Source organism: Capricornis sumatraensis, chromosome 15 (genome assembly GCF_032405125.1).
Source record: "Capricornis sumatraensis isolate serow.1 chromosome 15, serow.2, whole genome shotgun sequence".
NCBI classification, from domain to species: Eukaryota; Metazoa; Chordata; class Mammalia; order Artiodactyla; family Bovidae; genus Capricornis; species Capricornis sumatraensis.
This window is the reverse complement of record NC_091083.1, coordinates 69,188,702-69,216,475: the sequence shown is the minus strand read 5'-3', so window position 1 is coordinate 69,216,475 and position 27,774 is coordinate 69,188,702. Positions and strand designations below refer to the sequence as shown.

Here is a 27,774-nt window from a genome sequence, read left to right as displayed (position 1 = left end):
AGATGGTAAAGCGTCTGCCTGTAATGCGGGAGACCTGGGTTCCATCCCCGGGTCAGGAAGATCCCCTGGAGAAGGAAGTGGCAACCCCCTCCAGTACTCTTCCCTGGAAAATTCTGTGGATGGAGGCGCCTGGTAGGCTATAGATCGTGGGGTTGCAAAGAGTCAGACATAACTGAGCGACTTCACTTTCACTTTAGGGTAAAAAGAATATAATGAGTTAAAAGTTATGTGATGAATTAAATTTTTTTTTTAAGTTATGTGAACGTAGTTTCTCCCTCTCTTTCTCTCCGAATATCTTGTATAAATTTAATGTCTTTTCATCTTAACTAAGCACTTACCACACACCATAGCTGTAGCTTTCACAGTTTGAGGTGCATCATTGAAACTAGCACACATTTCTTTTTCCTTCTTCACAATTTCACGGAAGATCTATTCTTATGATAGATCTTAGCAACCTCAGCGTAACAATTTTTTTCTATCTTTATTGAGTTTTGAGAATTTTGACCTTTTTGCTCACTTACAATGGACATGAGTTTGAGTAAACTCCGGGAGTTGGTGATGGACAGGGAAGCCTGGCCTGTTGCAGTCCATGGGGTCACAAAGAGTTGGACACGACTGAGCAACTGAACTGAACTACTCACTCACAAGAAGCACTTCTAGGCTTCTCTTTGGCACATCTGAATTGCTAGATTTACTACTCTTGCACTTTGGGGCAAAATAAGGGTTACTTGAACATAAGCACTATGAAACGTTAATTGTGCTGCCTGCTAAGTGGCTAATATGTGGGATACGCTGGACAAAAGAGTCACTCATGACCTGGTCATGATGGAGCAGAAAAGTATGAGAATGGACTGCTTTAATGGACTGATTTAAAACTTAAGAATTGTGTATTTCTGGAACTTTCCATCTAATATTTTCAGACTGTTGGTGACTACTGGTAACCGAAATGAGAAAAATGAAACCAATGATAAGGGAAAACTGCTGTGTTACTTCGGTTTTGTTTAGAAGCATTTTTAATTAGCCAGAACACAAGCATCTACTCAAATCTTTATTCATCAATAAATACTTATTGAAAAATTATTCAGTTCAGTCACTCAGTCGTGTCCCGACTCTTTGCAACCCCATAGACTGCAGCACACCAGGCTTCCCTGTCCATCACCAACTCCTGGAGCCTACTCAAACTCACGTCTGTCAAGTCGGTGATGCCATCCAACTATTTCATTCTGTGTTGTCCCCTTCTCCTCCTGCCAATCTTTCCCAGCATCAGGGTCTTTTCTAGTGAGTCAGTTGTTCACATCAGGTAGCCAAAGTATTATTAGAAAAATTGTTAGACCATACCAAACTGATAAGGTAGCAACTGTTTCTATTCTTGCGGAGTTCAGAGTTTCAGTTCAGTTCAGTCGCTCAGTCGTGTCCGACTCTTTGCGACCCCGTGAATCACAGCACGCCAGGCCTCCCTGTCCATCACCATCTCCCGGAGTTCACTCAGACTCACGTCCATTGAGTCCGTGATGCCATCCAGCCATCTCATCCTGGGTCGTCCCCTTCTCCTCCTGCTCCCAATCCCTCCCAGCATCAGAGTCTTTTCCAATGAGTCAACTCTTCGCATGAGGTGAAAGTACTGGAGTTTCAGCTTTAGCATCATTCCTTCCAAAGAAATCCCAGGGTTGATCTCTTTCAGAATGGACTGGTTGGATCTCCTTGCAGTCCAAGGGACCCTCAAGAGTCTTCTCCAACACCACAGTTCAAATGCATCAATTCTTCGGCACACAGCCTTCTTCACAGTCCAATTCTCACATCCATATATGACCACAGGAAAAACCATAGCCTTGACTAGGCGGACCTTAGTCAGCAAAGTAATGTCTCTGTTCAGAGTTTAGGGGACAAGAAAGATAATTTATTCATTCAGGAAGTACTTTCAGGTGGAAATGCTAAAAGTGTATTTAACATTTGTTGGGCACCATATCTTCAATCTATGTTGTAAACATTACAATGCCAGAAGTTTGCTTTTTAAAAAAATGGGATAAAATAAACAGAATATAAAATTTACCTTCCTAACCATTTTTAAGTTTACAGTTCAATAATGTTAAATATGCCCACATTATTGTGCAACCAATCTCCAAAACATTTTCATCTTGCAAAATTGAAACTCTGTATCCATTGAATAGCAAGTTCCCATTTCTCTTCTCCCCAGTCCCTCAGTAGCCATTATTTTACTTTCTGTTCAAGTGAATTTGACCATTTTATGTACCTCATTACAGCTTCCTAGGTGGCGCAGTGGTAAAGAATCCACTTGCCAATGCAGGAGATGCAAGAAACTTGGTTTAGATCCCTGAGTTGGGAAGATTCCCTGAAATATAAAATGGCAACCTACTGCAGTACTTTTTGCCTGGAGAATATCATGGACAGAGGAGCCTGGCAGGCTACAGTCATATAAGTGATTTCATAGAATATTTGTCATTCTGTAATTGGCTTATTTCACTTAGCATAATTTCCCCAAGTCACTCATGATGGAGCATGTATCAGAATATCCTTACTTTGCTCAGTAAGTGACAGACACTGGGAAATTTTTATTATGTAGGTACAGAATTTGTACTTACAAGTACTTGTTTAATTGGGAATTAACTCTTATCCTAAAATTAGCCAAAATGGGGTTCTTTTGACATTCCAAAATTAATTTTTTTCGTGTACAGCTAGAAAAAGCCAACTTGATAAAACATCTTTTCAAAATTCTGAACTTAAAGAAACAGAAGTCTTTCTGGGAGTATTTGCATTTCTCTTCCTATAATCTTAAAGATATGAAAGTTCTACCTGATCTCCTTAGGCATCCCCCCACCCCCTCTGTGTTCTGAGACCTTGGTTTCTGCTACCCGAAAGTTACTCACATGATGTACATTTGGCAAGCAGTCAGATAGACTGGGAAGTCTATTTGTCTGGCTGTGGCAACTCTCAGGAAAATTTGTTATAAAGGGTCTTTTTCATCTTAACCTTCATTACATCCTCCTATACACCAAAGGACTTAACTCTCTTAGGCTGTTTTGGGAAATAAATTTCTAAATCTTATGAAGGTTGCATCCTTCGCACGCTCTTGTGGGGACGCCTCTTGCATTTTACTGGTTTGAGTCACTGTTAAGATACTACTTGTCAGTGACCAGACAATGGATCCTTAAAAGTGGAGAAACTTGGTAAATTGGTAAATTTTTTAGAGAGCTTTTATTATAAAGAGCTGTTTTATTGTTACCTATGAAAAAAATTAGAAGATGGATAGTATATAAAACAGCTATGCCATCAGTTTAGAACAGACAAAAATAAACAAATTTGGGAAGCCTTATTTTGTAGTGTCCATTTAGGGTTCCCGACAGATGCTAATAAAAACATTAGGTTAATTAATGTTAATTAGATTGATTAATAGAGAAAAAAACTGAGAGGAGAGTGAAGAGACTTCTTCCCAAGAAGGTGAAAATTTTAAAGGGATTTGTCCCCAACAGGATAAAAATCTTTAGATTTTATTAAGAAATTAGATATTTTAAATGGATGTTAATAAGATTAAAAGAAAGGTTTTGATACAACACTATGTAAGGTTGGAACTTTACATAGGTGCCATGGGAACCTTCTGTTGGTGCCCAATATTAAAGGGCCCCAAACAAGTCCATTCTTTTTACCTCAGTTTAGTATATGTATGTTGAGAGTTGGACACAATTGAGCGACTTCACTTTCATGCATTGGAGAAGGAAGTGGCAACCCACTCCAGTGTTCTTTTCTGAAGAATCCCAGGGACGGCGGAGCCTGGTGGGCTACCGCCTATGGGGTCACACAGAGTCGGACACGACTGAAGTGACTTAGCAGCAACAGCGGCAGTATGTATAGTAAATATACTTAAATATATGTTTAAAATATTTATGTAAATAGTTAGAAGGCTGGAAGAAAATTACATTGAGATACCTGATCAATAATTGTTGGGACAACAGTTAAGCCAATTAATCAAGTTAAAGGTGTTTTTTTTTTAAAGACCTGAGTCCCTTAGTTATCCCCCTCCCTGGAGACCCCAGAGCCTTTATGTAAAAATAGATACAATGACCGGAGGATAAAAAGGAAAGTTTCTAGAACCCCTTGTAAGACCATAGCTTGTTGATAGTGTTCTAATGAAGGCTAAAGTTAATGGTGTAAGAGTTGATAGGATTGAGATGACAGTTTATAAAAATAGGTGTATTTAAGTGGGTTTAATATAATATGTTTATATCTCTTTTTCCTAACTACATTGTGTGTAGACATTATGTCTCCCTGGGGAATGCTTCTCCTGCCTGGTGTTATAAGACAAGATATATAAATCTGCCCCTCAGAAAATATTGAATATATAAAAAATTCCAAAACAACTCAATAGGATTACCTGAACTTACACAATATAATGTAAAAATAAGGGCTAATATTCATAAGCTAATAATAATCAACGTAAAGAAAAGGTAGTTGGGGAAATCAGTCTTTTAATATTATTCAGGCAGCAGACCAGTTCTTTGGGGAGTTAAAATCAACTCTCTCTGTCTTGCAAATCTCTACAAATCAGAAGTATAAAACAGCCTACAAGGACCAGAAATGTAATACAGGCTATTACAGAAATGTAATACAGCCTACAAGCTTAGTCAGGTAGACTCTGAAACAAAAAGAGAAAAAGAGGGCTTTTTACACTCAAACTGCTGAGAAGGGTCCATAACCCATAGTCTGATTCACAGCCTCCTTAGGGATTTATCATGGACAAATACACATCTTAACAGTCACTCATCTTTCAAACAGAAAAATAAATTTTTCGTGTTTGTTTTGTTCCTTCCTGCTCCGCAGCGTGGGGTATCTAGCAGGATGTCTAGTTCGTGAACTGAGTGAAAAACAACCGGAGCTACAGATAAGTGAACGAGATATCCTCTGTGTTCAGATCGCTGGTCTTTGTCATGATCTTGGTAAGCAGTTCAAAGAACCAGAGTTCTAGTGTAAAATCACCTGCCACCTCTCTTTGAAATACAACTAAGAGCAATATAAAAGTTGTGTTCTAATTCTTTAGTTAACATTAATGTAAATTTGCCATTGCTTCTTCCTAGAATGGTTCATAAGCCCAAAGCATTGCTTTCTTTCTTTTTTTTTTAAGTCTTTCAATGAGTTTCCCACATTGCACCCTTCATTGCAGGTTATATGAAAGGACGTTCTAATAGTGAGTTTTTTCTTACTACTGTGTGTTGGAATGTTGTATATTTGATTTTTCCTTTATCTTTGCTGAATAAAATTGCTATTTCCCTTCAGTTACTTTGTGAAATCTATTCTTCTCACACCTAGAATACATAATCTGCTCTAGCAGATTAACAACAGATTTAGAGAACTCCTTGTGACCTATACTCACAACCTCAGTCTTGGGCCACTTAAATCCAAGTAAAAGAATATCATCTTTCTCCAGAGACAAAGAGAAAAAAGAATGTTCTCTTTTATCACGGGAGTTTTTTCCTCTATCCTTGTAATTTATTCCTACTTACTGGAGTAATCTATGGATTTCCCAGGCAGCAAAGTGGTAAAGAATCTTCCTGCTAATGCAGGAGATGCAAGAGACATGGGTTTGATCCTTGGGTCAGGAAGATCCCCTGGAGTAGGAAATGGCAACTCACTCCAGTTCTCTTGCCTGGAAAATTCCATGGACAGGGGAGCCTGGCTACAGTCCATGGGGTCACAAAGAGTCAGACACTGAGCACACACACACACACACACTGAAGGATCCTAACAGTTTGCATGTGCCCTCGGTGCAGAGAAAGGGAGGTTTTTGTGTTTCAGTAGTCAGATAATTAGGCCTTCCCCTGGTGGCTCAGAGGTTAAAGTGTCTGCCTGCAATGCAGGAGACCCGGGTTCGATTCCTGGATCGGGAAGATCCCCTGGAGAAGGAAATGGCAACCTGCTCCAGTATTCTTGCCTGGAGAATCCCATGGACGGAGGAGTCTGGTAGGCTACAGTCCACGGGGTCGCAAAGAATTGGACACGACTGAGCGACTTCACTTCACTCCAGTCAGATAATTAAAGGCATAGGGCAGTCTTTTCAGCACGTTCCCTTGGAGATTTCAGTAGGACCAGTATCAGCCTTCGATCATTAATTTAAGATTCTTGGTATTTTGAGAAGGAGCTTTTGAGAATCTTTTACCAATCCCCAGGAGTCTAAACTCTGCAATAACAAGCCTTTATTTATGTAGTGAAACATGCAGAAAAGGCCTGGGTCTGGTCCAAGTGAGCTCCCTCTCCCATCTAACAAGGAAGTGTAGGGGGGATTTGTTCCATGACCCCTCCGAATACAAAAAAAAAAACCCAAAAGCCCAATACTCAAGTCCTTTATATAAAATTTGTAAACCCATACACATCCTCTCCTGTGTATAGAGAATTAAATCAATTTAGGATTAAATCAATTCTAGATAACTGATAATACCAATAATATGTAAATAACTGCCAGCAAGCCTGGCAAATTCAAGTTTTGCTTTTTGGAACTTCCTGAAGTTTCCCCACCCCCACCAAATATTTTCTGTCCAAGGCTGATTGAATCTGTGAATGCAGAGGGCCAAGTTTAACTCCTTCAGAAATTCTGATGATTCCAGATTTGTGCCTCAGCAAAGTTTCATGTTGATAGATGTTGTAGAACGTTAAGGTCACTTATGAATAAGATGAAGTAGTGATCTCCATTTTTGATTGCCCATATCATCAATAAAAACAAAGATAAACCCTGATATGTGTCTAAAATAAAGTGCATACATTATAAAATTTACATAAAAAGGGATGTTTTTAAAGGTTCAGAGTAATGAAGTTCTAATGATTTCCTGACCCTAGTAGATTGTCTTAAAACTGCTTTTCTAACACTACCAATATGTAATCTAAAGAAGCCAAAAGTTTTTGTCATTAACATTCCTTTATTTACACAAAACTGTCCTTTCATTTAGTTTATGTAAACTCCAGTGACTCAGAGACCCTTCAGTGGAGAATTTACATTCTTATATTGTTCTGCTTCCTGTTCTCTTGTTTTAGAAAATAGGAAGGAACAACTTGTTCCTTTTTGTGATTATAAATTATTAATTTCCATTGATATTCACATTTAACTAAAAAAATTTCCTTTCCACCAATTTACAGTGTTCCTGTTCTAACGCAGCTTTTGTTTTTAAGGTCATGGGCCATTTTCTCATATGTTTGATGGAAGATTTATTCCTCTTGCTCGACCAGAGATAAAATGGACGGTATGTATCATATATTCAACATTTAGTAAAATAAAGACTAAGCAGTGACTACTGTGTTATAGTATAATTCCTGTTACAGTTTTTCAGGGTGTTGCTTTCATTTGATCCTCACAGCAGTCTCTAAGGAGGAAATCATTATCTCCATTTTTGTAAATGTAAAGGAACTCGAAACTCAGAGGTGTACTGATGCACCAAAAGTCACAAAGCCTGTGAAATGATAGAGCCAGCACTAGAAAACCAGGTTTCCTAGCAGCTAATTTAATGCTCTTTCTACTCTGTCATACTACTATAAAATAAAAAATCAAAGGCTGACTCTGGCTTTGATTCATTTTGTGTGACCATAAAGTAAGTTCTATACTAAGTTCTTTGTATAATTAAGGACTTCCCTGGTGGCTCAGTCGGTAAAGCGCCTGTCTGCAATGTGGGAGACCCGGGTTCAGTCCCTGGGTTGGGAAGATCCCCTGGAGAAGGAAATGGCAATCCACTCCAGTACTATTGCCTGGAAAATCCCATGGACAGAGGCGCCTGGTAGGCTACAGTCCATGGGGTTGCAAAGAGTCGGACACGACTGAGCGGCTTCACTTTCACTTTCTTTGTATTAATTACAGATTTGCAGGTAGCTAGCCCATTTTTCTGGAATCAGTTTTTGAGAAGTAAAGGTAGGTCATCTTCCACTTTTGGCTGTACTGTATTTGGAACAGAAGATGATATCAATACATACTGAACAATTCTTACATGTCAACCACTATTTATTCTCTCATTTTTAGAAAGGTATAATTCATCTTAAATATGTTGTCCAGATCATCATCATATAGTTCAGTGAGTTTCGACAAGTGTGTTCATCCGTGCAGCCACTACTCAAGTTGAGATGTGCAGTATTTTCATCTTCCTGGAGAATTCCCGTGTGACCCTTTCTAGTCAGTTCCTGCTCTCCCCGTCATCATCACCTTCTAATTTTTATAAACAGATTTATTTTTCCTGTCTCTAGACTTGATATAAGTAGAATCCTATAATAGGTACTGTTTTGTCCGGTTTGTATTATTGCAGTATATTTTTTGTCCCTATTCATTGCTGAAGTAATAGCCCATTGTATGAATAAGTCACTATTTGTTTATCTTTTCTCCTTTTGTAGAATTTGGGTTGTTTTCAGTTTAGGGCTATTACAAATATAAGGATGTTGTGCATGTTACTATACACAGTTTTTGTGGAAAATATTTTCATTTGTCTTAGGTTCATTTCTCCTTACCTAGTAGTAGAATTTCTGGGTCATCAAGTAGATGCATATTTAACTTTATAAGAAATTACCAGACCTTCCCCATTTTACACTCTGCCAGCATTATGAGAGTACCTGTTCTTCCCTGGCCTTACCAACATTTAGATTTTTGGTTATTCTTTCTATTGAGTGTGAAATAGTCTCTTGTGGGGTTTTCCCTTTTTTAATTTGGCATTCTCTGTGGTGTGTTAACTTCCCATTTCCTGTACTTTGTCACTGATAAATCATCTTTTGTAAAGAGATTTTCCATTTACCCATTTTAAAAAATTGAATATTTACCTTTTAATTATCAATTTGAATAAATATATATATATAGTCAGATGCATGTATTATGAATATTTTTTTCTCAGACTTACCAATCACCATTTCTTTAAGATTTTTTTTTAATGTGGACCACTTTTAAACTCTTCATTGAATTTTTTATAATATTGCTTCCATTTCTTGGATTTATGTGTCTTTTTTAATTTGTTTTTCGGCCACAAAGCCTGTGCGAACTTCTCTCTCTGATGAGGGATTGAGGCCACACACCTTGCACTGGAAGGCAGTCTTAACTGCTGTACTGCCAGGAAAGTCTTAGTTCATTTCCTTAACAAAGGTGGCTTTTCAGAAAGAAAATTTAAAATTTTGATGAAGTATTCTGGTTCTTCCACCTAGTGAAAAGAATAGTTTCTTTCCAGTTCTGCTGCCCTAGGGCCTCCCTCAGGCTAAAAGCCATAAAAGAACTGGAATGTTGCCCACAACAAACAGGAACTGGAATGTTTCTCTTCCAAGCGTTTAGTTCCCTCTAACGTCTGCCTGCTTTTGGTGGTAATCCAATACCTTCAGGAAGTCCAGTTCAGTTCCATTTAGTCCTGTCGGACTCTCTGCAACCCTATGGACTGCGCCAGGCCTCCCTGTCCATCACCAGCTCCCGGAGTTTCCTCAAACTCATGTCCGTTGAGTCAGTGATGCCATCCAACCATCTCATCTTCTGTTGTTCCCTTCTTCTCTGGCCTTCAAAATTTTCCCAGCATCACGGTCTTTTCAAATGAGTCAGCTCTTAGCATCAGGTAGCCAAAGTATTGGAGTTTCAGCTTCAGCATCAGTCCTTCCAATGAATATTCAGGACTGATTTCCTTTAGGATGGACTGGTTGGATCTCCTTGCAGTCCAAGGGACTCTCAAGAGTCTTTTCCAACACCATAGTTCAAAAGTATCAATTCGTTTGGGGCTCAGCTTTCTTTATAGTCCAACTTGTTGCAGGAAGGGGGACCCCTTCCAAGGCCGAAACTGGCCTCTTGTCTAACACTCGGAAATGAGTTGTCCGAGGAGACACATGTGCTCACAAAGCAAGAGATTTTATTGGGAAAGGGCACCTGGGTGGAGAGCAGTAGGGTAAGGGAACCCAGGAGAACAGCTCTGCCACATGCTTTGCAGTCTTAGGGTTTTATGGTGATGGGATTAGTTTCTGAGTTGTCCTTAGCCAATCATTCTGACTCAGAGTCCTTCCTGGTGGTGTACGCCTTGTTCAGCCAAGATGGATGCCAGAGAGTACGATTCTGGGAGATGGTCGGACATGTGGTGTCTCCTTTTGACCTTTCCTGAACTCTTCCAGTTGGTGGTGGCTTATTAGTTCTGTGTTCCTTAGCAGGACCTCCTGTTGTAAAACAACTCATGCAAATGGTTACTATGGTGCCTGGCCAGGGTGGGCGGTTTCAATCAGTGTGCTTCCCCTAACAAATTCTCACATCCATACATGACTCCTGGAAAAACTATAGCTTTGACTAGACGGACCTTTGTTGACAAAGTAATGTCTCTGCTTTTTAATATGCTGTCTAGGGTGGTCAGGAAGTTATCCAGAGTTAACAGTTGTTTTCCAGCAGGGTCAATTTAAATAGGCTCTACTTAGCCTTCCCAAGTCTTTTTCTTTAAATATTTTGCTTTTCACATGTAAGTCCTTTCCTCATGGGAACTTATTACTCTGCAAAGCATGGTAGAAATCTGATTTCTTTTTTAATATGGATAATTATTTATTGAATTTTCCCACTGATCTGCAATCAAATGCTCTACACTGTCCCCACTGATTCTATAATACCAACCCCAACATTTTTTTAACTTTCTGTATATGATGAATCTTCCTGAATTCTATTCCATTCTACACTTTCATAGTTGTCACTACTTTATAGTAAGTCTTGATAGTTGTTAGGACAGCTGTCCACACCTTGTTCTTTTATTAGGTATCTTTGGCCTTTTGTTCTTCTATTATAAATGTTGTAATTTTCACCATAAAGATTTTATGTATCTTTTGTTGTGTTTACTCCTAAGCTGCTTATAATTTTAGTCATTATTGTCTGTGCTATCTTTGTGAAACTTCAAGTTTTCTGTGTGTATAAATTTTTTCCTGATCCATTTTAAAGCATGTTGTAGGAATGCTCCTTTATTCCTATATGCCTCAGTGGGTATTTCCTAAAAATAAGAACATTCTGTTACATAAACTTAGTACATTTATCAAAATCAGGATACAATATTGTTATTGTGTACATAATACATTATACATATATACATACATAATGCATATAATTGTATATATAATACAATATTAATATTGATACAATACTATTATCTAACTTACAGACTTTCAAGTTTCATCAGCTATCCATAGAAAAACGGGAAGAAAACCTTTTTTGGTCCTGATTCATCCATACATTACAACTTGGTTGTCATTTCTCATTAGTTTCTTTTGACCTACAGCAATTCTTCAATCCTGTCTTTCATGACCTTCCTTGTCTTCTTTTGAAGTATACAAGCAAGTTATTTTGTGGAATGTTCCTCAATTTGAGTTTTGGTTTTCGGTTTTCTCATACTGTCAGACTATCTATTTTTGACAAAATGCCACAGTGACCTTAGTGTGTTCCATCAGAAGCACATGAACTCTAAAGCTGTTACTGGTAATGTTAACTTAAATCACTTGATTAAGGCAATGGCTGCCAAATTTCCCCACTATGAACTTACTCTTTTTCCTCTATATAATTAGTATGTACCTTGTTAAAAATAAAAAATAGATATAGGACCATTCAGGGTTGTGTTTTCATCTTTCTTGAGTTTGTTTTTGCTAAGAACTGTGATAGAGCAGTTCTTAGCAAAGATCTGTCCTATCACAGTTCTTAGAAAAGCAAAGGCCCTCCAGGGGGCCCTTTGTTCTTTATAACAATTACAAATGACTGACCAGACACTATGAGTAAAATTAATCTATAGTTTGAGATTCCAGCCCAGATTTTGACTTCAGATCTCTGGAACATCCCGCCACCTTTTTTTTTTTTTTGCTCCCAAGTTTGCAATTACCTCTTTTCACCACTATGGAAATGCTAATAGAACTTGTAGCTTTACAAATTCCAAAGCTGATGATACTATAGAACTAAATTTTATAGTAATATTCATTAAAATGATATTCTACTGGGAATTTCCAGGCAGTCCAGTGGTTAGGACTTGGCGCTTGCCCTGCAAGGGCCTATGTTTGATCTCTGGTCAGGTAACTAAGATTCTGCTAACCATGAAGCTCACCAAAAACAAACAAAACAAAAAGGTATTCTATCCTTACAATCTGGTAATATTCAGCTGTGCTCTATAATATATACATATTATAAATGATTATATCTCATTAAATATATTTATCAAATAATGATGCACTTGTATTATAAAGTTTTGTAGACTGGTAAAATATAGACAAATATGACAGATTTTTTAAACTATCTGTAAGACTGTAGTTGAAAACTAGATCATTAATGTGCATTAGAACTTTATCTCTGAATTAATAGGGAGCCAAGAGTAATTTGAATAATCAGGGGTCCCTGATGGACTAGAGTCTGTAACAGACCATACTGCTGACTTTTCCTAGCATGAGCAGGGCTCAGTTATGATGTTTGAGCACCTCATCAATTCTAACGGACTCCAAGATGTCATGAAACACTATGGTCTCATCCCTGAGGAAGATATTGTGTTTATCAAGGAACAAATTACAGGACCACTTGAATCACCCATCAAAGATCCTTCAAAGGTAAGTTTGTGTACAACCTAATTTGAACTGACTGGTTCTTTTCATCCAGTCTTTTCTTGGTTCCTTCAGATCTGTATTTGAAGGGGTGACATTTTGCTATTTTAGGAGACTAAATGATAAAATATGTGATACATTTCTACTGTTCAGTGCAAAAAATAAAAGGCTTATATAGTTCTTTCAGCTCTTAACTGAGTTCTTTAGAAGTTATCCCCCAAAATTAAAATACACATATTAATATTTTTAATGAATATGTATGCAGAATTTTATATAGAAGCCTAAAGTAACTTAGTTCTGAAAGTATGTGTCTTGTTTACCCATTAAAATTAATGTTTGGATTATTTAGATATGTGAAGACCTAGAAAAAAGTTGAATTAGTTCAGAGGGAAGTATGATTTGTTTCCTTTTTGGTCTTTTTTCTTTTAATTAGGAAAAAGAATTCCCCTTTGTGTTTTGTAGTCTTTTTTTCCTTAAAACACACAAATCTACTTGTAAGGTATAAGATAAATAGGAGGATTTTATAGCAAATATCCTATTTCCAAAAAACAGAGTTCCTAGGAATTCCCTGGTGGTCCAGTGGTTGGGACTCTGGCGCTTTCACTGCCGAGGGCCCAGGTTCCATCCCTGGTTGGGGAACTAGGATCCCCAGGATACTCAGCACAGCCAGAAAAACACAACAGAGCTCCAAGAATTTTCACTCCTGAATTTAAGCATTCGAATATAAGGAACATTCTTACTAGTTTATAAATAGATCTTAATATTTTAAAAAATCTTTTAAACCAAGAAAACAGGAAAGCTTGTTGGTTATCTAAGTGTAATAGAGTTAGGATCCTTCCAAAGGCACTAGGTTTATATTAACAGGATATCATATTTTAGCATTTCTAGGATTTCTTTCCCTTTTCTACTAATTTGGGAATTAAGTGAAGGAAAAAAGAGTAGAACTTTCTCACTTACCTAACGTTCCCATTCAAATAATTTTGAATTATAATTTTCAGGTTAATATACTAGCTTTGCTTATAAATAGATTTATCTCCTATTCTATAACTTTCAGTGGGTTTTCTTCTCTTCCAGTGGCTCTATAAAGGGCGTCCTAAAGAAAAAAGCTTCCTTTATGAGATAGTGGCCAATAAAAGAAATGGCATTGATGTGGACAAATGGGATTATTTTGCCAGGTATGCACTGAACACTTCAGAAAAATTGATTAAAAATCTTGTATACTTTAAATAGATACAATTTTTATTTAAGTAAATAAGCAAAATAAAACCCTTATATAAATTTAGTATTGATATTTAAGGTACGGTTTCCTTTGCTGAAAAATTTCATCTCTCTGCTTGGGAATCTCTCCAGGGACTGCCATCATCTTGGAATCCAAAATAGCTTTGATTACAAGCGCTTTCTTAAGTTTGCCCGTGTCTGTGAAGTAGATAATATGAAGCATATTTGTACTAGAGAAAAGGTAAGCTATGTCAGAGGACAACAAGGAAGGTGTGATTCTTAGCTTGAAGTCTAGAAATACCCTTTCAGTAATTTGGAAAAATCACTACCTGGTAAATTGTCTATCTCTTTACTTCATGCTTAGCATTTTTAAGTGTTTTAAAGCTCTTTTCACTTCTCCTGTATGGTCTACTGTCTACAGTAGACATTTACTGAGTCTTGTTCTCAGCACTGTTTTAAGTGCTTTAGAAGATTAACTCAATCTTCACAATCCTGTAAGATAGATACTGTTATGTTCCCATGTAACAGATAAGCAAATTGAAGCATAAAGAAGGCATACAGTTAATGGCAAAACTGGAGTTTCAACCTAGGAAGTTTGGTTTGAGTCTTGTCCTTAATCACTATATTGTGTGTTTCATAGTAGTTATAATCCTATAATCATTGATTCCCTGCTAGGTTAGTCATATAACTAAAGAATATAACAGTATTATACTATACAAAGTCTTTCTTTTCAGAATGAAGACTAGAAGAAGAATAATACCTAATTTCTAGAATTATTGGGAAATTTTAAAAATATATTTAAGATGCCTAAAACAGAATGCATCACAGAGTTAAGATGCTCAGTAGATTTTGGTTTAGTAAGAATAAAAGTTGCAGATTAGTAGTATTATGAGTCTTCCTTGCTCTTTCTTGGGAGTCTCAGGGGTTTTGATGAATTTTACCTGTGTCCAGTCTTCTTCTATGCCACCAACCCTTTTTCTTGACTTATATGCTGTCTACTAACAAGGGAACCTAATCTGATCCTGCCTTAATGTTTGTTTCACCTCTTTCTGCAGGAGGTTGGAAACCTGTATGACATGTTCCATACACGCAACTGTTTGCACCGCAGAGCTTATCAACACAAAGTTGGCAACATCATTGATACAATGTAAGAAATTTGATTGTTATTTTCCTATAAAATTTTCCATGATTTTTACCAGAATATCATACTTGGGTCAAGTTGAGATTTCTAAATAAATTCAAGTAAAGTTTAAGTGAACAAATCTAAAATGGTTCCCTTAAACAAAACAAAAACTAGCATAAAGTGAATTTAGAGATGAGGAGGTGAGTGTTAAAGAGGATACACTCAAGCAGAAGAGGGGGTTTAGGCTTGACAGGAAGAGGCCACCCTGGGATGGCTTGGGTCTCCACATAGGGGGTCACTTAGGTATGAGATATTAATCATCGAGGTGAGAAATGAGATGTGGATAATTGACACTCTGAAATTAATGACAAAAATGAATTTTGAAAATTAATGTCTCTCCCTACCCTGTCAATTATCAACATTAGTAGAAAACAGTAAAACCTATAGGAATTTTGGGCTTTCCTCGTAGCTCAGTCAGTGAAGAATCTGCCTGCAATGCAAGATACCCAGACTCAATTCCTAGGTCAGGAAGATCCCCTAGAGAAGGAAACGGCAACCCACTCCAGTATTCTTACCTGGAGAATCCCATGGACAGAGGAGCCTGGTGGGCAACAGTCCATGGGGTCGCAAGAGTCAGACACAACTGAGTGACTAAACCACCACTACAGAAATTTTACTTCCCCCTGATCCAGTCAGAACCAAAGCAGAAAAGTACAGCTAGGTCCCTAAGTGACTCAGAGACCTCATGAGGAATTTCCAAAAGTGGGGTATTAGTCAAGTAAATTCTGTGACCCTAAAATAGTTTTAAATGGATCTCTTTTAAGCTTTTACTGTTCATGTTTACATTTGTGTTGAGAAAATTTACTTTTCTACTTTTTTCTTCATCTTTTGTCATGAGCAGACTAGTTAGAATCCTTTCTCCTATTTGTATGGGTGTTTCTTTGGTAAGAGGTTTTTTTTGTTTGTTTGTTTTCAATGCAGAGACTGAGAGAGATCTAGGAACACTCTGCTACTGCTTCTATTAAATGAAAATTACTTAATTTCTATGTCTATATAATATAGGTTGATTATACCTGTGTTACTGATAGAAAGATTAAATAAGATGATGTATCTAAAGCTTTGTAGTCATGCCTGGAGCACAGTAAATATTACAGTCCACAAATCATCGTGGACTTACTTAGCATGGTTGAGATGCAGTTGTCTTTTTTTTTGTTTGTTTTAATTGTAAGTTGCAGGTGTATAATATAGTGATTCACAGTTTTTAAAGATTATATTCCATTATAGCTATCATAAAATATTGACTACATTCCCCAGTGTACAGTGTATCTTTGTAGCTTATTTTATACCTAGTAGTTATACCTCTTGCTCCCTCACCTGCCCCCGTCCCGCTGCCTACTGATCACCGCTAGTTTGTTCTCTATAAGTCTGTGAAGCAGTTGCCTGTAGAACATTGTGTCTCAAGATTTTGTTTCTTAAAAGTAGAGAGGTTTCCTAAATTTTAAGTAAAGCATAAAGCAAATATTCAAATGTCCTCATAAATGTTTATAAAATGATCTTTAGGATTACAGATGCCTTCCTCAAAGCAGACGATTACATAGAGATAACAGGTTCTGCAGGAAGAAAGTATCGCATTTCTACAGCAATTGATGACATGGAAGCCTTCACTAAGCTGACAGGTAAGAAGTAGAAGGTAACATAGGTGGTCCATCTCAGAAACCGTGTAAACTTTCCCTGGATTGTAGATGGGTTATTTTCCAAACATTCCCATGTATTTAGCTTCTGAAGTGATTGTATACTTGGATTTGAGTTTTATCTCTGCTTTGTACTAACAAGATAACCTTGATAAAGTTACTTAACCTCTCTGAACCTTGTTTCGTCATCTGCAGTGGGAGTAATGATACCTAGCATGTAGTTTAGTTGTGATGCTGCAGTGAAGCGTATAGCACTTGGAATAGTACTTGGCACACAAGTTCTGTGCTGTGCTTAGTCGCTCAGTCTTGTCAGACTCTTTGTGGCCCCATGGACTGTAGCCTGCCAGGCTCCTCTGTCCATGGGGAATCTCCAGGCAAGAATACTGGAGTGGGTTGCCATGCCCTCCTCCAGAGGATCTTCCCAATCCAGGGATTAAACCCAGGTCTCCAACACTGCAGGCAGATTCTTTACTGACTGAGCCACCAGGGAAGCCTAAGAATACTGGAGTGGGTAGCCTATCCCTTCTCCGGGGGATCTTCCTGACCCAGGGATCTAACTGGGGTCTCCTGCATTGCAGGTGGATTCTTTACCAGCTGAGCTACCAGGGTAGCCTAAGTGCTCAATATTAATTATTTTTAACTTCTAATACAATTGGGCTTCCCTGTTGGCTCAGTTGGTAAAGAATCCTCCTGCAATGTGGGAGATATGGGTTTGATCCCTGGGTTGGGAAGATCCCCTGGAAAAGGGACCAGCTACCCACTCCTGTATTCTGGCCTGCAGAATTCCATGGTCTGTATAGTCCATGGGGTTGCAAAGAGTGGGACATGACTTACACTTTTATAATACATAATTATACTTTCATAAAACCAGACCAATACCAAAAAGCTGACTTGCTCATTTAACATAATTTTTGTTGCAAAACAGGATGCCAAAGACTTTTCTGTGCACTTCAGCAGATACAAACTCTGCAGCTTAGGGTGGGAAGGAAGAGGGGTGAGGTGTCACAACTGATTCTTTAATGTGGGAAAGTTTAAGATCAGTAAAGCAAAAGATGTAAACCAAAAAGTACATACCAGTTAAGAGTTCTTAGTTGCAAATCCTGAAACTGACTCTGCTTAACTAAAAACAAAGTGATAGAATCAGTGAGAAGCCTGGAGTTTCTGAAACAAGAGAATGGCAGAAGCTGAGTGGCCTCACACACAACCAAGATCAGCTTCCTATTCCATCACTGCTAAATTTTTTTTATACAGGTGTAGGCAGTGACAGCCCACTCCAGTACTCTTGCCTGGAAAATCCCATGGACGGAGGAGCCTAGTGGGCTGCAGTCATGGGGTCTCTAAGAGTCGGACACGACTGAGTGACTTCACTTTGACTTTTCACTTTCATGCATTGGAGAAGGAAATGGCAACCCACTCCAGTGTTCTTGCCTGGAGAATCCCAGGGACAGGGGAGCCTGGTGGGCTGCCGTCTATGGGGTCGCACAGGGTCGGACACGACTGAAGCGACTTAGAAGCAGCAGCAGGCAGTTAATATATGGGCTTCCGTTGTGGCTCACATGGCAAAGACTCTGCCTATAATGCAGGAGACCCGGGTTCAGTCCCTAGGTTGGGAAGATACCTTCAAGAAGGGAATGGCTACTCACTCCAGTATTCTTGCCTGGAGAATTCCGTGGACAGAGGAGCCTAGTGGGCTCCAGTCCATGGGATGGAAAAGAGTCAGACACCACTGACACTTTTACCTTCAGGCAATTAATAGAGTCCTCATTACACTTGTAACTTTTTAGGCACTTTCCAATCATACCTAAACTATAGGTAAGAAGTGAAATGGTGATTCTGTGTATCAAATGTCTATAAACTGAGAACACTGTGTCCATCAATATTTGTAGTTTATAATGTGACAAGTGAGTTTACTTTTTTCCTGTTAATTCATCTGGGTTGGATTGATGACAGAGTTACTTATAGGGGATAATGTATTTGAATTGTTTCTGTGTTTTGTTTTAATAATACCATAGTAGGTACACTAGTGTTCCATTGCTGCTGCTGCTAAAGTCGCTTCAGTCGTGTCTGACTCTGTGCGACCCCATAGACAGCAGCCCACCAGGCTCCCCTGTCCCTGGGATTCTCCAGGCAAGAACACTGGAGTGGGTTGCCATTTCCTTCTCCAATGCATGAAAGTGAAAGTGAAGTCACTCAGTCGTATCCGACTTTTAGCGACCCCATAGACTCAGCCTACCAGGCTCCTCCATCCATGGGATTTTCCAGGCAAGAGTACTGGAGTGGGGTGCCATTACCTTCTCCATGGCTGGAAATGAAAAAAGATATTATAAGAGAATTTAAGCAACTGCAGATAGTTATTTTTAAACTTTTCCTCATACTGAAGCAAATGATGCTGTATTTAAAAAAATCATCTTCAGTCTTCCTCAGAGACCAATCCTAACCATTTATCCTATAACAGTATGTTACATTTAAATTATGTTCTCAGTTAAAAACAAAAATGAGTTTTGGATTGTATACACTTTTGGTTTAATTGACAAACTGTCAAATATCATACATCTTAATGAGGTCATAACTGCATGTGTCTATACGTAGCTCTCGCTTACCATGAACGTGGTGACTAGAACACTGAAACTGGCTTTTACCCTGTTTGGTGAGATGAGTTCACTGATCACTTGCTTGGATGTTGTCACAATGCCAAAAATCCCAGAAAAGAAATTAGGTCACATTTTTATGCTTTACCTGTCAGAATATAGGAGAATAAGCATACTGCCTTTTCGCTTTTGTCATTTGAGCCAGGAATCATCTTACTTTTCTTGCATGTTATTCTGAGCAGTCATATGATCCTTATTGTCCTTAATAATAACACGACCTTGAAGGAATAGGATCCCGAGAGCCTTCCTTTCTTTTGTTGCAATTCCAAAAGCAACTCATCTTTATTTTGAAAATCTTCACTTCTTATTTTCAAAATTTTTAGAATTTTTTTCATGTTTTAGGGACAAGTGTTGAAAATAAACAGCAATTTTAAAAGAATTTTACAGTTAAAACCTATATACCTAAATTCTAGAATTTACTGGACTTGCTTTATCACATATTTATTACTTACAATCCCTCTATGCATTTATTAATCTATCTAAAGCTTGACATTTGAAAGTAAATTTCAGATATCAGTATACCCTAATTCCTGCAGCATGCAGATTAACTAAAGTTCAGTAACTTAGAGATTTTTTCTTTTTATGCAAAATTACATGCAATTTATATGTTCTTAAAAATTGTAAGGTTAACATTTGCTGGACAAATGCAGGACACAGAACATTATCTTCTCCTTAGAAAGTTCCTTCATGCTCCATCCCAGACAATACCTGTTCCTACCTCATCTCTAGAAGCAACCACTATTACCTGTCCTAGAGTTTCATATCAGGAATCATACAGTATATATTCTTCTGCATAAGGCTTCTTTCATTTAGCATTGAGGTTTATCCAGATTGCATGTATCAGTAATTCATTCCCTTTTATTGCTGAGTAGTAGTCCATTGTATGAATATGCCACTGTTTGTTTATCTGTTCTCTCTGCTTCCTAAATTCCTATTTCTGATGGATGTTTCCGCTTACCTGGATGCAACTATCGTAAGCATTGCAAATGTTACGACCGCTGTCTTAGGTAGTCATTTTCTTAGCTTGGTCTTTATTCTGCAGTATTCCTAAGCAATAGGTGGACCTTACCCCTTCCTTCCCTTCCCTTGCAAGACCTTACCCCCAAATCCCTTAATTAAATTGGGGCCTTAGACTGTTAAATTCAAAAGAACCTTAGAGATCATCTGTTTAAAACTCCTCAGATGAGGAAACTAAGGCCAAATGAAAGAAAGCAACTTATCCTAATAAATGGCAAACCTGAGCTAAAATCAAGTTTTCTGACTCCCAAGTTGAATGTTTACACTCTTTTAGTAAACACTTTAATCATTCAGTTTAATAGACAAGCAGTTTCCCTTTACTTTTGTACGTGACTATTTTCCGAAAACATGTATGTGGAACAAATAGAACTCTCATACATGGCCAGTGGGAATGCAGATGGTACAGCCACTTGGAAAAAGTTGAGCATTTTCTTTTAAACATATATGTATCCTGTGACCCATTAATCCCTCTTCTGCCCACTCGGCCAATGGAAACGTCAGTCCACCCCAAAACCTGTACCTAGTTAGAATAAGATGAAAGGCATAAGAAGAGTATCAGTCAAGTTCTTTGGGGTTCGAGGGAAGAAGGAATTACATCTCTGATTTGGATGCACTGGGGAAGGTTTCATAATTAGGCACTTTTTGAGATGAACCTCAGAGATTAGATAGGCCTTTAAGAAGTGAGATTCTGTCATGGGGGAAAGCATTTCCCTAATTTAGCTGAGAATAGGGTAGATTAAAGCATGGATTAGAAAAGTGTGGTCTTATTATATTAAAATTGTTTTGTTTTTCAACCTGAATATAATATGTAAAGAAATAATGAAAACCAGACTTCCCTGGTGGTCCAGTGGTTAAGAATCCTCCTGCCAATGTAGGGGCCATGGGTTCAATACCTGGTCTGGCAGGATTCTCCATGCTGTGGGGCAGCTAAGACCATGAGCCACAACTGTTGAAGCCCATGGGCACTAGAGCCCTTGCTCTGCAGCAAGAGAAGCCGCTGCAGGAGAAGCACAAGCGCCGCAGATAGAGAAAGCCCGTGCACAGCAAGAAAGACCCAGCACAGTGAAAAATGCACAAAACGAACATGCTTTTAAAAAATGGTTTTCAAAAACATTACTGAGAGGGTAAGGAGTCTATTAACCACGGATTAAGAGCGAAGAACATACCTATACATGTAGGTGACTTGAATGACATAGGCTGCTAATATTTTGCCAAGAAAGGGCATTTTAATAAAATTCACTTTGCAAAATGCAGTGGATAATGAATGAATGCTAAACCATTGGTTGCAAACTTACTGGGATAATCAGACCCTCTGAAAATATCACCTTGCAGAAAGATTCATTTATAACAGAGAAAAACCTGAGGATTATTGCCCTAACTGACTTTTGGAACTTGTTAACAAAGCCCATTTTGTGACACATGATGTGATGCACTGAGCCAAGCTCATGTGGTGCTCTTAGATGTTATAACACTTGTATAATGTTCTTCATAACAGTGTTTTCCTTGAATCTAGTGGTAAAGAAACAACAAACAAGTTCACAGTCTGGACATTTTACAAAATGACCGTGTGAACTTTTCTAAATTGTCAGCATCATGAAAGAAGTCAGAATTACCTAGTTCTAGATGGGAGGATCCTAGAAAACATGACAACTAATGTCATCCGTCATCTTTGATTGGTATCTCTATCCAGCAACAAAAATTTGTAAATTGCATTATTGCAACACTTAAATTCAAGTACAGATTGTATGTCAGATATCTTTATATCAGTGTTAAATTTCTTGACATGATTGTGATTGAGTTCGAGAATGTTCTTGTTCTTGGGAGGTATACGCTGAAATATTTAGGAGTCAAGAGTCTTGCTATCTGTAATTTTCAAATGTTTCCTCAAAAATTTATATGTGCACACATACAGAGAGTGTTTGCATATGTTGAAACAAAACAGTTGATAAACTTTGGTGAAGGGTATTTTATTTTGAAATTTCTGAATAAAAAGTTCAAAGAAAAGGAAGAAGGAAATTAAGCTACCTTCTATCATTATGGAATGAAACCTTTAAAAGCTTTTTCTTTTTTTTGACTGTGCCTTTCTTTGCAGGATCTTAGTTCCCCTACCAGGGATCGAACCCAAGCCCCAGCAATGAAAGTACTGAGTCCTAACTACTGTACCTTCAGGGAACTCCCTTAAAAACTTTTTATTAAGGAAGTTTACATCACTTAGTTTCATGATTTAGCTGCAATAAGTAGCATGGCAGTTTTATTTCATCCCTTCACCCCATCAGACCCTCGGCCATTTTGAAGCAGATCTCAGACATAATTTTGTAATTCATTCTCTTAAAAAAAAAAAAAAAATCAATAAACTAATGTACCCTTTTGTACCCCAAACTCAGTCTCAAGTCATCATCTCCAGTGCAGTCTTACCTCATCTCTCCCTTTTCCCACTCATTAGGTTATCCTGAAACAAATCCAAGACACTGATTGGAGCACTTTTTACAAAAGTTTTTTCACATCTTTATAATCATAGTGTATCTGTGTTTGTAAACCTCTGCTTGAAATCATTTCAGAAGTACAGCAATGTATGAGTCTCTTATTTTTTTTATTTTAAAAAAATTTTTATTTTTACTTTATTTTACTTTACAATACTGTATTGGTTTTGCCATACATTGACATGAATCCACCACGGGTGTACATGTGATCCCAAACATGAACCCCCCCTCGCACCTCCCTGCCCCACAACATCCCTCTGGGTCATCCCCGTGCACCAGCCCCAAGCATGCTGTATCCTGCATCGGACATAGACTAGTGATTCGATTCTTACATGATAGTATACATGTTTCAATGCCATTCTCCCAAATCATCCCACCCTCTCCCTCTCCCTCTGAGTCCAAAAGTCCACTGAAATAATTTCAGAAGTATAGCAATGTATGATTCTCTTTAAATCTTGGTTTTTTTTTTTTTTTCATTTTAATATAACTGAAATTTCATCAACTTGGCAGATAACATTTTTCTGGAGATCTTACACTCCACTGATCCCAATCTGGATGATGCACGAACGATTTTAAAGAAAATTGAATCCCGTAATCTATACAAGTTTGTGGGTGAGACTCAGCCCAGGGAAGAAAAAATTGAAAAGGTAAGTTGAAAGGTCCTCTGTCCCCACAAGAGGAAACCATACCCATCACAATACCACGGCTGTATTCTAAACCCTTTATATTAATATGTCTCATTTAATCTTCACATCAATCTCTTGAGACCTATCTTGCAGACAAAGTGAAGCTTGGGAAAGATTCAATAACTTGCCTACCGAAGCACACTTAGTGAGCTAGGATTCAAAGTCAAGTCTCATTTACTCCAAACCTTTACTTTCTCAACTCGAAAGTGAGAAGGGGCCTCAAATTTTATCTAGATCCAAAGACCAGAAAATGAATGTAATGGAAAAGGGGCCTCAAAATAAGGCCTCTGTATCAGCTTCTCTGAGACTCTAAGGACCTGCTGTTTAACTGCTTCCTTCTTTCACGGTTTATCACTTTCTCCCAGACAGTGCTTGCCTGCCTTCCTTAGTCCAGGCATTAGTTCTCTCTCCTGCTGGTTGAAGGGGCTTATCTTTGTCGAAAAACCTGTAACACAAGCTATATTGATAACCACACCCCGCCTCACAATACTTCCTTAGGTCACACTTTACTTCTTGTTTTACTAATAGGTTAATGCCTCATTTTTTTCAATGTGAAATTCCGTTATGAAAACCACACTATTGTGATTTGATTAAAAGGTAGCATGGGTATATATTTGTTAGGGAAATCTCTATCTACATTTCTTGGTAAAGTGCCATTTTTAGAAAAGAACCCTCTTGGTGGCACAAAGTAGGATGAAGAACTGGAGTTCTAAATGAGGAGCCATGTCTTTTCCAGGAAAACTACGAACACCTTCCGAAAGAGATCGCCAGTGCTAAACCCAGTGATGTAGAGCTAGAAGCTGAACTAAAGGCTGAAGATTTGATCGTGGATGTAAGTAGTTAGCTCAATAACATGCTAAGCAAAGAATTTATTTAAGGTAAAGCATCACTACCACCCCTGTTATAACAGTAGTACATGTTCATTAGAAAATCTGGAAAATATAGAAAAAAAGATGGATAGAAGAGAATCACCCATGATATCACAGAAAAAACTAACATTAGGCAGATTTTTAAAATGACAGCCAACTCCAGTATTCTTGCCTGGGAAATTCCATGGACAGAGGAGCCTGGCAGGCTGGGCTAACAGTCCATGGGCTTGAAAAAGAGTCGGGCACAACCGAGGGACTAAACAACAATGAACAGAATTTTCTTTGACATATTTTTATGTTGATATTGTCAATATTTTTATGTAATTGTGGTCATGTTACTAACAGAGCATTGTATATAGTGATTTTTGAATGTTTTCTTGATCAAAAAAGTAATTGTTGTTGTTCAGATGCTCAGTCGTGACTTCATGGACTGCAGCATGCCAGGCTTCCCTGTCCTTCACTATCTCCCAGAGCTCACTCAAACTCACGTCCATTGAGTCGGTGATGCGATCCAACCATCTTGTCTTCTGTTATCCCCTTCTCCTCCTGCCTTCAATCTTTCCCAATATCAGGGCCTTTTCTAATGAATGGGCTCTTTACATCAGGGGGTCCACTGGAGAAGGGAGTGGCAAACCACTTCAGCATTCGTGCCTTGAGAACTATATGAACAGTATGAAAAGGCAAAAAGATATGACACTGAAAAATGAACTCCCCAGGTTGGTAGGTGCCCAATATGCTACTGAAGAAGGGCAGAGATACAGCTTCAGAAGGAATAAGAGGCTTGGTCAAAGTGGAAACAGCACCCAGTTATGGATGTGTCTGATGGTGAAAGTAAAGTCCAATGCTGTAAAGAACAATATTGCATAGGAACATGGACTGTTAGGACCAGAATCAAAGTAAATTGGAAGTGATCAAACAGGAGATGACATGAGTGAACACTGACATTTTTGGAATCAGTGAACTAAAATGGACAGGAATGGATGAATTTAATTCAGAGGACCATTATATCTACTGCTGTGGGCAAGAATCCCTTAGAAGAAATGGAGTAGTCCTCATAGTCAACAAGAGTCTGAAAAGCAGTACTTGGTTGCAGTCTCAAAAATGACAGAATGATCTCTGTTTCTTTCCCAGGCAAACCATTCAGTTTTACAGTAATGCAAGTCTATGCCCCAACCACTAATGCCAAAGAAGCTGAAGTTGAACAGTTCTATGAAGATCTATAAGACCTTCTAGAACTAACACCAAAAAATGATGTCCTTTTCATCATAGGGTACTGGAATGCAAAAATAGGAAGATACCTGGGGTAGTAGGCAAGTTTGGTTTTGGAGTACAGAATGAAGCAGGGCAAAGGCTAACAGAGTTTTGTCAAGAGAACACACTGGTCATAGCAAACACCCTCTACCAACAACACAAGAGATGAGTCTACACATGAACATCACCAGATGGTCAATACCCAGATCAGATTGATTATATTCTTTGCAGCCAAAAATGGAGAAGCTCTATACAATCAGCAAAAATCAGGAGCTGACTGTGGCTCAGATACGAACTCCTTATTGCAAAATTCAGACTTAAATTGAAGAAAGTAGGGCAAACCACTAGGCCAAAGTATGTAAAAAAAAAAAAAAGTAATACATACCAATAATTTTTTAATAGCACACACACATACACACAAAGGAAAAAGTTAAGACTTTTTGACTCCTATTTTTGTAGAGAATGTAGTATCTTCTTATATCCTATGAGAATGCCAAATGACTTTCTAACATTTTCTTCTGTTCTCTCGTAAGAAATTCTTTTCAGAGTCCTACTCCTGAAATCTCAGGACAGTCTTCCCTGTGTACTTTTTCCATAAGCCTCTCAATTCTTATCTTCTTGCTGATGCATCTTTGAGTGAAGGGCCATCTTTCTATAGCCGTTCTTTGCCCTTGAACCCCCTTTCTATTTCCTTGGCTGCGTGTTCAGTGCCTTAGATCTGCAGCTCAGACTGCAGGTTCCTGGTTCATTAGATGAAGTTCCATCAGAATAAAGGGATCTCACATCCTGACTTCCTGAGGCTCTGAAAGGCTTCCCTCTCCAGAATGTTACCCTTGGGCTTGCACATGTCTGTCCTTGCCCTCAGTGCCGAGCATTGCTCCTAGTAGTCCCCCACTTCCTACTGCATCTCCATCCAGGTGGCCTCATGCGTAGAAGATGACATACACATGGCCAGTAGGCATGAAAAGAAGTTTAACTTTCTTATTAACCTGTAGGCAAATTGATGCAATGAGTTTTTGATTCTCAGATATATAAGGTGAAAAAAATTTTTTTAAGATTTTGTGATAATTAAAGATATGTGATAATGGAAGTGTAAATTGACACAAGAGATCAAACTTGGGTCAATTTTAACTGACCTGGCAATTTCAGTCTGGAGGTTTGTCCTAAGGAGATAATCAGTTTTGCACCAAAACACAAATTATTTATTGTGGCATTATTATAGTGTGAAATTTGAGGGAAAGTGTATATGTCAGTGGAATAATACAAGCATTAAAAGTTGTTTTTAACATGGAAAGATGTTTATAATAAGTGAAAAAAGTACATACAGAATTATTTTACTTTTGCACCTTTAAATTTATATACATGTGTGTATACAGTGAACACACTGAAAAATCCTGGATATATTAACATTGTTTGTACCTGGGTGGTAGAATTGCAGGTGACTTTTTCTTACAGTGAGTGTGGTATAAGAGTTTCATAATCAGAAAAAATAAACTATCCATTTTAAGGTGGGTAAAGCCCTTCTATATTCTGAGAAAGCAAGTAAAATTGCCAGCTATGTCTTATCGTGTGTTTGCATTCCAGTTTTAGTTTTACAGTGTGATATATTTATGTGGTTCATTTTACCATGCGTGACTCCTTTTAAGACTGTGAGTAGTAATTTTATGATTATCTAATGGGCTGTAAAACATAATTTGCTATTTAGAATTAAAAATATGTAGTTGTTGGTCTGTAGCTACTTTTTACTCTTGAGTCCTTGGTTAAAAATGGGATTTCTGAGACTTCCCAGGTGCTCCAGTGGTTAAGAATTTCCCTGCCAATGCAGGGGACAGTGGCTCGATCTCTGCTCCAGGCAGAGTCCACATGCCACAGGGCACCTAAGCCCGAGCACCACAACTACTTGAGTCCACGCTTTAGAGCCCACAAGCCACACCTACTGAGCCCGAGAGCCCTTAAAGAATGGGATCTCCAACTACTATAACATTGCCCTCTGGAAGAATAATTGTTTCATCAAATCTGCTTAAAGGAGGAATTTACAGTACATTGTAGAGAAAATGAGGATTACCTTTTATTCCAATTCTAAAGCCAAGGAAATAAATACCTACGAGCTAGGAGCACTTGTAAAATGGTTGAAAATTTGATTAGTATTCATGCCTCATCTTGGTGGGTAAAAATGTCAAGGCTGCATCAGGTCTCTCGCACATGGCACTACACAGAGGCCTGTGACAGCACCAGCCCTGGGATCATGGGG

At 38.2% G+C, this 27,774-nt stretch overlaps 1 protein-coding gene across 1 annotated transcript in view; it reads left to right on the top strand.

Moving 5' to 3' along the window:
• The window catches only part of SAMHD1 (SAM and HD domain containing deoxynucleoside triphosphate triphosphohydrolase 1), a 56,992-nt gene that overhangs the window by 18,510 nt on the left and 10,708 nt on the right, over positions 1 to 27,774 (top strand). The window contains exons 5-13 of the mRNA XM_068987213.1: positions 4,834 to 4,949; positions 7,171 to 7,241; positions 12,388 to 12,546; positions 13,615 to 13,715; positions 13,891 to 13,999; positions 14,814 to 14,905; positions 16,442 to 16,557; positions 23,228 to 23,364; positions 24,140 to 24,235. Coding sequence (XP_068843314.1) covers positions 4,834 to 4,949; positions 7,171 to 7,241; positions 12,388 to 12,546; positions 13,615 to 13,715; positions 13,891 to 13,999; positions 14,814 to 14,905; positions 16,442 to 16,557; positions 23,228 to 23,364; positions 24,140 to 24,235 — 997 coding nt within the window. The remainder of the gene's footprint in view (positions 1 to 4,833; positions 4,950 to 7,170; positions 7,242 to 12,387; positions 12,547 to 13,614; positions 13,716 to 13,890; positions 14,000 to 14,813; positions 14,906 to 16,441; positions 16,558 to 23,227; positions 23,365 to 24,139; positions 24,236 to 27,774) is intronic.